General features: G+C 50.8%; 1 protein-coding gene and 1 pseudogene across 4 annotated transcripts in view; one reads left to right on the top strand and one right to left on the bottom strand.

Moving 5' to 3' along the window:
* The window catches only part of PHLPP2 (PH domain and leucine rich repeat protein phosphatase 2), a 118463-nt gene extending 104872 nt beyond the window's left edge, over nucleotides 1-13591 (bottom strand). For all 4 annotated transcript variants that reach the window (XM_039502691.1, XM_039502693.1, XM_039502694.1 and 1 more), the window contains exon 1: nucleotides 13438-13591. In XM_039502691.1, the coding sequence (XP_039358625.1) occupies nucleotides 13438-13539 (102 nt within the window). In that variant the 5' untranslated portion in view covers nucleotides 13540-13591. The remainder of the gene's footprint in view (nucleotides 1-13437) is intronic.
* Nucleotides 908-1718, top strand: LOC120384267 (annotated as a pseudogene).
* Nucleotides 13592-14018: the final 427 nt, after the last annotated feature.

Here is a 14018-nt window from a genome sequence, read left to right as displayed (position 1 = left end):
TCCCCAACCACTTTCACCTGGAAGCCCCTGCAGAGTTCCATTGCCCCTGCACCTGGAACCCCCCACAATGAGCCTTTGTGCATCCAGATGCCCCCACACCTAGACCCCCCCAACTGCCCAGATTGTCCCAAACAGAATCCTCTCACCCCACACTGAGCCCCTCCACACTTGGATCCTGCCTGGTTGAGCCAGCCTGCCCAACAGGTGTGTCTAGCACAGAGGGACAGGGCCCCAGGATGTTTCTGGGGAATACTCAGTCCTTGTGCTGTGTCAGGAGCAGCCTTATCATTGAGTCCTTGTCCTGGGCATGGGGGATGGGGAGGCTGCAAGGTGATCTCCCACCTTCGTATAGCCAGTGGCCTGTGCTCCCCACTGCCATACTGAAGCCTCTGCATTTATTTATTGACAAATAAAGCTTGCAGAATTTAAAAATATTATGTGCAGGATTTTTAATTTTTTGGCACCGAATACCATCAGGCATAATAGTTGTGGACAACACATGTGAGGAGACTGCATAAACTAAGGTAAGGCTGGGAGTGGCCCCTGGATTGTGCTTGGAAAGCATCTGCAACACCCTGTATCTCTATGATCTGGAAACATCCTTCACCTCTTTGGATCTCACCCATTACTAAAGAGACATAAAATTAGCAGGAAAATTAAACCACAGATGGGACCAAATCCTCTATCCCAGCTGACTGGTTTGACACTCTGATGATTCAACAACAAGGATTCAGTAGAATATGGAATCGTCTCCTTAATGACATAAATAGTCATGCTCCTTCCCTCTTGCCTAGAAATACAGCTCTACCCAGTGCTGATCAGAAGGTGGGGGGGAGGGAGGGAGGCAATTGTATCAAGGTCCCAAGTCCAGGGCTCCCCATAAAATGTCTAATGTCCCGACCCGGCCATGACCGACTTCAAGCTGGGGATCGTGCGGCGCAGCCGGGTGGCTGGCAAGACAAAGTATACGCTGATAGATGAACAAGACATCCCATTAGTGGAGAGTTACTCTTCTGAGGCTCTGATGGAGGTAGATGCTGATGGAAATGGTGCTAAAATATTTGCTTATGCTTTTGACAAAAACAGAGGAAGGGGATCTGGGCATCTGCTGCACGAGCTACTGTGGGAGAGGCACCGGGGAGGGACTGCCCCAGGATTTCAAGTGGTGCATCTGAACGTAGTGACAGTGGACAACCGACTGGACAATCTGCGTTTAGTCCCATGGGGATGGAGACCCAAAGCTGAAGATGTTTCTAGTAAACAAAGGGAACAAAGTCTGTACTGGCTGGCGATCCAGCAGCTTCCCACAGATCCAATAGAAGAGCAGTTTCCTGTGCTGAACGTAACATGGTATTACAACGCTAATGGCGATGTTGTGGAGGAAGAGGAAAATTCATGCACATACTATGAATGTCCCTACCCCCATGCACGATGACTGAAAAACAGTTACGTGAATTCAATTTATGTGGCTGATGCCAGGTAGCAAGGTACTGTGGGTCTCAGTGCCAGCAGAAGGACTGGCCTGCTCACAAGCAGCACTGTCGGGAGAAGAAACGAACCTTCCAGCAAGAGCTTGGACCAGAACTATGAGCAGGTGGCACAGGCCTCTCAGCAGCAGGATTCCTTCTCAAAGGCATTGGACTCTTGCTTTTGCACAGTAATGACAGACTGGTTATTGAAGCCAGAGGCACTGAAGAAGACAAACCCTGTGATGCTTGAGTAGAACAGCTGACTGGACCCAGCTCTGACTGGTGCTGTGGAAAGGGATTGGGTCTTCCCTTCCAGTATTATATTCTCAAGCAAAAAGACTACTGTGGAGGCTCCAGGCAGGAAGCGTCTCATCATTTATATGTCAATATGTTTGTAAACTCATGTACAGTTTTTTGTTAGAAATTCTCAACAGGACTCATTTACTATAATGTTTAGATGAGAACACATTGCTGGCCTACAAGTACAAAACTGTCATGTTAAAAAAAAAAAAAAAGAAATTGCAGGGGGTGGAGCTCCAGTGAACATTATGTACTAAGGCTCTAAATTTCTCTTGAGGGGCCTGACTCTACCACTACTACTAACAAGGAAGTGCCCTAAAAGCAGCATGGCTCAATTCAAATCTCACTACGCTAGCTGTTCATTCCACAGTAGGTGTTCAAGCTCATAATCTGTGAAGAGTGAAGGCCACTGCTCCAAATGGACATGCCCTAAACCTATCACAATAAAGTGTTAGGCAAATCAATATTGCATTGTAAAACAAATATTTTTTCTCTTTATTCCTCTCGTCGAGGTGGAGTACACGCAGCGCTGTAGCCAGGGAGATACAGCGCTGTATGTGCCTTGCCAGTGTGGACGGGGAGTGAGTTACAGCGCTGTAAAGCCACCACCAGCACCGTAACTCTCAAGTGTAGCCATGCTTACAACCCTCCCCCACAGCATTGACTTGCAAGTTACTCACTGCACCGAGTCTGCCTTCTGGACATACCACTATTTTAGATAGAAAGCGGTGTTGCAAACAGAAGACCAGCATAGAGAACATGGACTGTAATCAAGATATAGCAGCTATAGAAATGCTGTGTCTTGAAACTTCTTGGTGTATAAATGCAACAGCTTGATAAAAGCTGACATTTCAGTGAGCACCATTATAATTAAGGTTACATTGGGACTTTCATTACAACCCTCCTGTTTTCACAAGCTCAAATATTCTCTTTTGGAGCTGCAAACTTTGCTCTCTGGGTTGCAACCAAGCCAGGAATTTATCTGTATTTATTTTCAAGAAGTCTAAACACAATCCTTTCTGCAGTTTTCCGTGGTGCAGTGTGACCAAGTTAATATTACTAATAAAACCCAAACTTCTGCATTCCCTAACTAACAACAGAACCTTTTTGAATTATAGGCAGTGCTACCACCCCTGTATATTATTAAGGTTTCCCATTATAAGACCTTGTTTTTAATTGCCTATATCTTTGCTAAATTTTAACCATTTGGGCTCCAATTTTCCATGCCAGGTGTCTGTTTCCAGCTGAACTTCTTTTTAGAAAATTTCACCAAAACAGTTTCTGAGAACGAGGCTAGGGAAAAATGTCTGACACAGTATAGCAGTTCTTATGTTTTGCCCATGTTAAAAAACTCTCTGAAAAGTTCTGGTGCCCCCATGCTTTGGAGCAGGGACATGAAAAGGGGAGAGGGGCTGGCTGGCCTTTGTGTCAGGAATATGCCTTTTAACATTCCCATTAAAATTTTCCCAAATTAGGCCAAGCTATAAACTTCTTTGGGGGGGGGCGGGGCGGAGGAGGGAAGAATCACAGTTCACACACACAGTGGAGGCTTCTTTGATTTTAATAGCTAAGAATCTCTGAAGAGTCTGTCCTTACTGACCATGCTTGAGGCAGCACGGAGCAACTGAGCATGCTTCAGCTCCTCCATGTGACTGATCTACACATACACCATCCCCACAGACCATGCTCCAGCTCAGGAATACAGGCACAAAACCAAACTTTCCCCTGTAATGGCAGTTACCAGCCATGGGCGCCAACTTATATGGGCTCCTGGGGCTTTAGCCCCAGGAATATTCAGTCAGGGGCTCTGCTCCAGCAATATTTGGAGCTAGGTTTCTCCCCTGCTCTGGGCTGCCGGCAGTCGCAGGGAGCCCAGAGCCCTTTAAATCTCAGCCGCGGCTGGGATTTAAAAGGCTCTGGGCTCCCCGCGGCTGCCGGCAGTCCAGAGCCCTCTGACTCCTGGCCGCAGCTGGGATTTAAAGGGCTCTGGGCTCCCAGCCGCAGCGGGCAGCCCAGAGCCCTCTGACTCCCGGCCACGGCTGGGATTTAAAAGGCTCTGGGCTCCCCGCAGCTGCCGGCAGCCCAGAGCCCTCTGACTCCCGACCGCGGCTGGGATTTAAAGGGCTCAGGGCTCCCCGCGGCTGCCAGCAGCCCAGAGCCCTTTGAATCCCAGCCCCTGGCCGCTGATTGCCCCCGCCCCCGACCGCGGGCCCAACGGCCCCCCAGGACTCCCACCCCCTATCTCAGCACCCCTGGTCCTGGTCCCCCGCTTCCCCCCACCCGAGCCCCCGGCCCCTCCCGGCCCCTTGGGACCTCAGCCCCTATCTAAGCCTCCCTTCTCCTTGTCCCCAACTGCCCCCTCCTGAGATCCCACCCAACTTCCCCCCAGGACCCTCCTACCTGTCCCCTGATAAACCTCCTGGACTCCCATGCCTATCCAATTGCTGCCTGTCCCCTGACGGCCCCTCCCCACCGCAGCCCCATCCCACCCCCTGCTCCTTGTCCCTTGACTGCCCCGGAACTCCCTACCTCTTCTCCAACCCCCAAACCGCTTACTGTGCCACTCAGACCAGCGTGTCTGGCTCCGTGCAGCTCCAGACAGTTGCTGCCATGCTCCCCCATGGAGCCCACAGCCCTCTCCCACCCCCAGCACCTGCCTTCCGGATTTGAACACCTCAAAATTCAGGAGTGCTCATGCTCGGTTTGGGCAGCTTTTACTTCATTTCTCCCAAATCAGTTTCCCCTGCAAGGTGCCAACTGAAGGTGTTGGAGAACCGAGAGATTGGGTGGCCTCCTAATGCCTGGAAAAGAGACAAAGGCCGGAGGAGGGAGTGTCAGTGCCTGTGCGGACTTCTGGGAAGTGCACGGTGTGGAAGGGGATGCTGTGATGCTTTGGAACAACTCCATACAAAGCCAGTCAGGACTCTGGGGGAGCCTCCTCTCTCAGAGCATACTGTCTCCAAGGCAAGAAGCTTACACCTTCCTGGGTCTGACCTCGGAGCATTCAGCATGCCCTTCCACGTCATGCACTTTCCACAGCGAGTTTGTCCAGGCGGGTCCTGGGGCAACCAGAGGTCCCTGCACCCCAACTCCGCAGTCAGATGTGACTCTCAGCCAGACAGTAAAACAGAAGGTTTATTAGATGACGAGAACACAGTTTAAACAGAGCTTGTTGGTACAGAAAACAGAACCCCTCTGTCAGGTCCATCTTGTGGGGTGGGGAGCCCAGAACCAAATTCTGGGTCTCTCCCCATTTCCCCAGCCAGCTCCAAACTGACACTCCCTCCTCTGGCCTCTGCGTCTCTTCCGGACAGGGAGGCCACCTGATCTCTTTGTCCCCAACACCTTCAGTTGGCATCTTGCAGGGGAAACTGAGGCACCCACACAGTATTCAGAGAAAATATTAAGAACATTCCCACTTCATCACAACAGGTGCAACAAAATATAATACTGTATATTGAAGTAGGCAAGTGCTGCTTCTGACTTTCCACTTTTCATTGACCCTTGTAATCTTGTGGCGCTGACGCGTTGTAGCTTCATTTTATATCGGCTTACAGGGCAGGAGCGGGGGGGCACCACCATTTTGGGCCCCACCAAAAATTATACAAACCTGCCGCCTCTGTTACCAGCTGCTCCAGGTTGTGGTGGGACCACCAGACATTAGAACCGAGAGCAGGGAGCCTGTCTCTACCATGCTCTCAAGGATTCAAATGCACAGGGGACAAAAGTTGAACTGGGAGGACGGAAAGGAGTAGATAGGACAAAATATCTGGTTAAACTAGCACGGGGGGGGGGGCGACGACCCAGACTGGGCATGGAGACTGAGAGCAGGGGGAGTAGAGACTGGAACTGATTGGACAGGTAGGGTGAGACTGAGACACGACGTGGTACACAGTGGGGTGAGGGAAGGGAAGAGCTTGGGAGAGCACTAGTTTCAGACAAGGAAGTGGGGAGATGGGGGCTGGATGGACAAGGAGACTGGGACTAGAAACCAGTGGTGGGAAATGGGGGCACATGGATCAGGGCCACCCAGAGAATTCAGGGGGCCTGGGGCAAAGAAATTTTGGGGGCCCCTTCTATAAAAAAATTGCAATACTATATTCTCCTGGGGGCCCTTGCGGGGCCCACGGCAAATTGCCCCACTCGCTCCCCCCCACGGGCGCCCCTGGGAAAAATAAACCTTCCACATTTTGGTACAAACCCAGTTTTGAGAAAACTTCTTTACAAGGTATCACTGGTTCTCGGCATCAGCTAGTGCTAAAAGGCATAAAGCTCATTAAAAGGGTTGGACAAATATTTTCCATCAAAACTTTTTCTGAATCGAAAACTAGGGGTTTTTAAAAAGCAGAAAAAAATCACGGACAATGTCTGCTTTCCTTCCAAATTTGTTGTGGTTTTTTTAATTGAAAAGCTGAAATTAGTTTGCCAAAACCTGAACATGATTTGGGGTTTCAGAAGTGTGTGGCCAAATATTGGCTGCTTGCTGTGTTTGATTGTTTAAAGAAACAGTAAAAAAATTCTGCTTAAAAAAAAATCCAAAACTTTTGAACCACCTCAGCTTGTAACCAAACACCTGAGCTCATCCAGTCAGAGATTTTTCCAGGTTTCTGATACTCTGCTGGCTTCCTTGACTCATATCTGTCTCCATAACTTTGGGTTCATTTAGGTTAGAACATAAGAACAGCCATACTGGGTCAAACCAAAGGCCATCCTGCCCAGTATCCTGTCTACTGACAATGGCCAATGCCAAGTGCCCCAGAGGGAGTGAACCTAACAGGTAATGATCAAGTGATCTCGCTCCTGCCATTCATCTCCACTCTCTGACAAACAGAGGCTAGGGACACCATTCCTTACCCATCCTGGCTAATAGCCATTAATGGACTAAATCTCCATGCATTTATCTGTTTCCTAGAGACTGGCTCCATGGGGTCCCTCACAAACTGGAGACGGTTACTGTGGGTTTGTCTTTAGTATAGCTTATGTACATACTCCACGAACCGAGCATTTGAGCTTGTTCCAGAATCTGGGATGAGCCTATGTTGTCAAAACTGAAATGCTCAAAATAGCACATGCATGTGAATGGATACAGGGTGCTAAAATTAAATTAATCCAGGGGTTCTCAAACTGGAGGTCAGGACCCCTCAGGGGGTCACGAGGTTATTACTGGGGGCCGTGAGCTGTCAGCCTCCACCTCAAACCCTGCTTTGCCTCCAGCACTTATAATAGTGTTAAATATATAAAAAAGTGTTTTCAATTTATGAGGGGGGAAGGGCGCACTCAGAGGTTTGCTATGTGAAAGGGTCACCAGGACAAAAGTTTGAGAACCACTGAATTAACCCCTCTGAAGCCTCAGGGAATACAGGGGGGGGGGGGGGAGCTCCCTTCGTAGGGTTGGGAAGGATATTGCTCTTCTCATGTGAGCCTTCCCCCAGTGGCTAATTTTAAATGAAGCTGCCCTCCCCTGACATGAATCTCCCTATGGCACTGAAATTAAATACAGACTATAATTTGGCATTTGAGAAGTGAAAGGGATGGGAGCCCTAATGGAAAAGCTAACAGCTTGGCTCTTCTGCAAGCCTCAAACTGCTGAATGAGCCTTAGGGTAGGGAAGGCTGCGCCTCCCAAACAGCCTGGCCCTACCCCCTATCTGACCCCCACCCACTTCCTGCCCCCGACTGCCCCGCTTAGAATCCCCGACCCATCCTGCTCCTTGTCCCCTCACCATCCCCCAGAGACCCCACCACCACCACCACCCTGGGACCCCACCCCTGCTCCCTGTCTGCCCCAACCCCTATCCACCCCCCCAGAACGCCCACAATCCAACCCCCCCCATTCCCTGTGCCCTGACTGTCCCCAGGACTCCCTGCCCCTTAGCCAACCCCCCTGCCCCAGCCTCTTACCCCCGGCTCCCTCCTCACCCGGAGCCTCAGTGCGCCGCTGAACAGCTGCAGCGTGTCTCCGGTGGGGCCTGAGCTCCGCCCTGCTCAGAGCTGCGTGGTGAGGGGGCGGGGCTGCGAGCTCCACACCGAGCAGAGGGAGCGGAGCTCAGCCTGGAGCTCGCAGCCCCACCCCCTTACCACGTGGCTCGGAGCGGGGCGGGGCTCAGGGGCCCCCCGGAGACACGCTGCGGCGCTGTCTGAGGACACTACTTGATGCGCTAAGGCTCCAGGAGAGGGGCGGAGGCAGGAGCCTCAGCTGTTCTCTTGGGGGCCCCTGCGGAGCCCGGGGCCCGGGGCAAATTGCCTCACTTGCCCCCCCCCCCCCCCGGGCGGCCCTGACATGGATTGAGCGGAGGCAGATCTGACAAGGAGCAGAGACGCAGGGCATGAACTGAGTGTGCCTCAACAGGACGGGGAGCGGAGAGACTGGAACTAAGTGTGGAGAGAAAGGGGGGAGCCTGGGACTCAGAGTGAGCCTAGGACTGGTGCAAGAAGCCAGAGGAGGTGAGACTGGGAAGGCAAGGAGAATGAGACTGGGACGAGGAGCCTGGGGTGGGGAAGAGACAGGACAGGGACAGGACTAAAGGGGTCAAACTTGGGGGGAAAGGGAAGAAGCCTCTATACCCACCACAGCACATTTCCCTCCATAGTCTGGAATGGAACCCAAGATTCCAAAGTCTCATCATTCCTCTGCTGTGACTCAAAGTATGTCTCTCATCCTCCTCCAGTGCTGGTTCACACAGAGGATGCCAACCTACTAATGTTATTGATTACTCTGTTAGCTCAAGTAGCAGAAGTCCTTGTGGTGGATCTAAAGTTTTCAACCCTGCAGATGACCCACATGGGTGTCAATGTGATGCCATGTGATGGAATTGGTCTTTTTTGGTTTGCTTTTTTAAAAGCTAGGAAGTGACACACACACAAATTATGTTAAACAAACATCAGTAAGGGTTGCAAAGTTAAGCACTCAAAAGTTAGGACATGCCAAAATTAAGGTGGCCTGTGCAGACCTAGTTTGGCTCCCTGGGGCATATATGTTAAGATGCTATCTTTAATTACATGATCATATACTATTTGTTTCCACAGGACCCCAGCCTCACTCAGGGACAAGATGGATACAACTCAATTAATGGGCAGTTATTCAATATTTTGTTTTCTCATTGTTTTGTGTGTGGCTCAATGCCTTGTTTACTGCACACTATTTAAACCCTGCTCTGAAGACAGAATTATTAATTTCCTCCTGGGCTTTCTATGGAGCTCATCCCTATACTATGTAAATACTTCATAAACAATTAATTTATTTCACCACACCTCTATGAGAAGAGGGGATGATTATACACCTCTACCCCAATATAATGCCACCCAATATAACACAAATTCAGATATAACGCGGAAAAGCAGCGCTCCAAGGGGGGCGGGGCTGCGCGCTCCGGTGGAGCAAATCAAGTTCGATATAACGCAGTTTCACCTATAACGAGGTAAGATTTTTTGGCTCCCAAGGACAGCGTTATATCAAGGTAGAGGTGTATCCCCATCTTATAGATGGGGAAATAAGACACAGAGATCAAGGTCAAAAGTTTCTACTGATTTTAGGTGCCCAATTTTAGATAACTAGGACCTGATTTAGAGTACTTAGCATTATACAGGACTTTATATGTTCACAGTACACCTCTCACTGACTTCAGTTGCTGCTGTGAGTGCTCAGCACCTCTGCAAGTCAGACATTCAGAAAATGAGGAACTAATATTAGTGGTCACCTGTGAAAAGTTTGATTTAAGGGACTTGCCCCAAATCACACTGACTCTGTGGCCCATGGCCTGCTGGGGATGTTTGTTGAAGGCTCCTTCACAGAGCCATGAAAATGGGCCTGTTCCTGGCACACTCCATCCATGGCCCCACAAAGTTGTGAGACCTTCTTGTCAACCTTCTCCTGGCGCTGGCCAAGATGACCATCCACGACTCCAGGAGAAAGAAGCTAGATGGGCAGGGGTGCTCTGTGACTTAGGGCCTGTATCTGTTCCCTTGTCCATTCTCACCTTCAGGCAGAGTTCCTCCTTAGATGCCTCTGGATCCCTCGTTATTAACCTTTGACCTCACTCCTGCTCCTATTTTTTTTCCACTTTTTGCCCCCAGAAATCACTAGTAACCTGAGTTCAGTGGTTCTGCCCCTGTAGCTGAGAGGGCAGGCCTTTAGTTTTGGGCAATCCTATTCCTGCCCTTCCTGGTACTACTAATAGTACAGTGACTCTGTGGAAGAGGTAGGAATAGAATCCAATTCTCCAGGGCAGCATTCACTTGTCCTAACCATGAAACCGTTATTTCTCCTCCTGCAATTCCTTGCCTCTTTCACTACACATCTTCCAACTTCTGCAATAAACAAGGCAGGGTCGTATAGACAACAGCTGACTGTCTCCCCATATTCATCCCCAGAGCACGTTCATCCTGTGCACTAAAAGAGGTGAAGTCTAGTGTAAAATAGTATGTGATCATTGTGACTTGAATGCCCCCCTGCAGTCACATCCTACACACTACTGTAATAATCTTTGTACAAAATATGCCTTGTGAGGTATCATTTGAAAACTGATAATACATTGATCAATATTTTTGTGTAATGTATGTATAAAATGCGTATTAAGAGTTATGAACATAAGCTGAAATTATGACTAAATGTGTTTACCATACAAGTCTGGGGAGGGGTAAACCCGTTTCTTAATCACAAAGGACACACTAATGCCTCTAGCCAGTTGTCAGCAAAGTTGATTGGCAATCACCAGTCAAGTGGCCATTCTTTGGCAACAGAGGACCGCAGGAAAAAAAATCAACCTGCATTTTAGCAAGCAACAACATGGAACCTCTTTCACTCTCTATCCTCACAGTGGGAAGGCAATTTATCCCTCAGGCAAATGCATTTCAAAGGTTGACTGGACTATGAAAGTGAGGGACAAAAACACACCAGGTATTCTCTTTCTCTTCCTCTTCCTATCTCTTTCATCTAAGACAACAGCCTTTGGACTTTGGGAGGAGTTCTGACCTGAGAATTTGGTCAGCCTCTGTTGCTAAGAACATGTGGTAAGGATTTTACCTTGAACCAAGTCTAGTTTGTTAAGTTTTAGTTACTAGAAAGCATTTCATCTTTTTCTTGTAACCATTTCTGACTTTAATACCTTATACTTGTACTCATTTAAAATCTACCTCTTTGTAATTAAACTTGTTTTATTCTTTAATCAAAACTAATCCAGTGTTGTGTTTAAACTGAATTGTTTGGTAATGCCAATTTACAGAGGCAACAGACCTCTAATATCTGAACTGTCGCGGAGAGAGCTGGACAGTGCAGAACACACCTTTTGGGGAAAATCCGGGAGCAGGAGTGTGTTGGGGTCACCCTGCAAACAGAAGCCAAGTGTGACTGGCAGGCTGCAACTATTGACAGACACTCAGGCTGTGACCTGCATGCTATTTGTGAGGGGTCCAGCTTCGAAACTATAGCAACAAAGCATTGTGAGACACCAAAGACTACAGGGCAGGTGGTGACACAACCCCTCACTAATCTGGACTATACCCCAGAATATGATAATCATGTAACTGAAGTCTCTATCATAATAAATATGCTCACAAGGAGGCCAAATTAAGCCTGTACAGGCAATTTTAAATCTGACATTTCTAAACTTGTGAGTGCTGGACTTTGTTATCTTAAGCATTATTCTTTTAGCATGGCTTTCTGTGTACAGTTTAATTTACTTAAGAGGTTGTTAGACCTTAGAAGTGATGAAAAGTACCATCTAAACCATCTTTTCCTAAGCCACAGGAATCAGCTATGGCTATCTAATGAGGACACATGAAAGACAAAACAAGTTACAGTAAAAATTACATCTCATTCATTCGACAACAGGCCAGCTCTGACCCAGCTGGGACAGCAAAGATGATAATCTGGAGGGCAGCACAGCAGGCACTGAGGATTCCTGTTATTGCCTCCTTGTATAAAACTCCTCAGAGGAAGAGGTGCGCTGGGTCTCAAGTACCAATAGGAGAGTATGGCTGGATTGGTGGGTAGTGATCGATCTATTGGGGATCGATGTATCACGTCTAGATGAGACGCGATACATGGATCCCCAAACGCGCTCCCCGTCGACTCCAGAACTCCACCAGGGCACGAGGTGGAAGCGGAGATGATGGGGGAGCGGCGGCCGTCGATCCCGTGCCACAAGGACGCAAAGTAAGTCAATCTAAGTCGATCTAAGATACGTCGACTTCAGCTACGCTATTCTCGTAGCTGAAGTTGCGTATCTTAGATCGATTCCCCCCGCCCCAGTGTAGACCAAGCCGTTCTGATGGCTTTGCAAATAAATGCCCTTTCCCAACACAGATTCCTGTGTGAACCAAGCTGGAAGTGTTATTAGTAACACAGGTCAGGGAATTATTTTTAAAGTAATTTTAACCAGCTAGTGACTCACTCAAGGTCACATGAGAAGTCTGTGGTAGAACTGAGAACACAGGAGTCTTGGAGCTTAAGAACCCCTTCTTCCAAATCTTGCTCCCTCGCCATTCTCTCTGTTTTTACTATTTAAGCTTGTCTATTTCTTACCACTGTGTCAAGTGTTTGAGTCTTAAGACAGCATCATATCAACGTAAGCCAGTGTCTCATTTCCTGACACCAAAGCTTTTGCTGATGCCTCCCTTGTTGTCATCAACCCTACAATTTGCCCCCCCTTGCTGTGCTCTAACTCAGACTAATCTTCTTGTGGCAAGGATCATTTTATTTTTGCTAAAGTGCCAGGCTCACTGGTGATGCTATTTGAATAAACACAGAACCAGACGATACCAAAGAGAGGGGATAAGAGAAAAGTATTCACTCACGGGGGGGAAGGGGAGAGGTTTTGTATATCCCGCTGGGGTAAGTGAACATCATGGTTATAGTTAAGTCCTGTCCATACTATGGTAATCACCATGAACTTTTGACCACAGCATAATTAGAGAACCAGTGTAACCAACATATGGCTTCATTAGAAGTCTGTTGGGGTTACCTCTTCAAGAGGTCTTGGGGGAGAAATTGACATAATCCAAACTCCGCTCCCTGGGCGGCCACAGGGTACATTCCCTTCCGCTAACAGGTACAGACTGGCTGCTTCAGGACACAGACCTAGGGATGACGACCAGCTAGACATCAGTGGTTTGAGTATTGGCCTGCTAAACCCAGGGTTGTGAGTTCAATCCTTGAGGGGACCATTTAGGGATCTGGAGTAGGGTGAGCAGCTAGACATCTCCAGTCCCTGGTGCAGCATGCGCCAGGCTAGATCACACGGTGAGATCAGCAGATGGACGGAGAGCTGCTGGCCCAGGATGGAGGCAGGGGATCGGGGATGAGAAGCGATGCAGATACGCGGGGGGGACTCGCCCATGCCCTGCCCCCGGACACGGATCACCCAGGTGCTAGGCCCCTCGGGGGCCGCAGTGCTCACAGCTCCGGACCGGACCGCCCCGCCGGTGGGCAGCGCGCCCCCGCCCCCGGCCCGGGACCTGCCTGGCACGAAGCCCTCGGCCCGGGCCCCCCAGCAGCGGGGCCCGCGCCCCGAGCCCAGCGAACAGGGGGGCGCCGCGCCGCATCTCCCGCGCCTGGGACCGGATGCCCCGGGCCCGCCCGCCCCACTGGCCGCGCAGCTACACCGGGCTCGGGGCGGGGGCGAGGGGGCCCGGCCCGGCCCCCCAGACCCGGCCCGGCCCGGCCCCCTCACCTTCAGCACCCGGATGCCCCCGCGGCTCCCGGCCCGGCTTCCCCGGGCGCTGCCGGCTCCCGCCGCCTCCATGGGCCCCGGCTCGGCCCCAGCCTCCCCCATCGGCAGCGGCGCCGGGGCAGCGAGCGCCTCGCGCGATCCCAGCCGCGCCCACGGGCTCATTAGCATAACGGCCCCGCCCCGGCCGGGGCACGGACTGTTCGTCAGCCCCGGGCCCCCTCAGCTGCCACTGCCGCGTCTGCGGGGGCAGAGCCCCGGGGGGGGCCGGCCGGGGGCTGGGGCAGGTCAGGGCACTGGGGGTGCCTAGCCAGGGGAAGGAGGGGGCTAGCTGGGAGAGCATTGGGGGTGCCTAGCCAGGGGAAGGAGGGGCTAGCTGGGGAGCATTGGGGTGCCCAGCCAGGGGCAGAGGGGCTAGCGGGGAGCATTGGGGTGCCCAGCCAGGGGAGAGGAGGGGGCTAGGGGCAGGTCAGGGCATTGGGGGTGCCTAGCCAGGGGAAGGGGGCTGGGGAGCATTGGGGTGCCTAGCCAGGGGAAGAGGAGGGGGCTAGGGGCAGGTCAGGGCATTGGGGGTGCCTAGTCAG

Source organism: Mauremys reevesii, linkage group 16 (assembly GCF_016161935.1).
Source record: "Mauremys reevesii isolate NIE-2019 linkage group 16, ASM1616193v1, whole genome shotgun sequence".
Lineage (NCBI taxonomy): Eukaryota > Metazoa > Chordata > Testudines > Geoemydidae > Mauremys > Mauremys reevesii.
The sequence above is the reverse complement of the archived record's forward strand: the minus strand, read 5'-3'. Positions and strand labels throughout refer to the sequence as shown.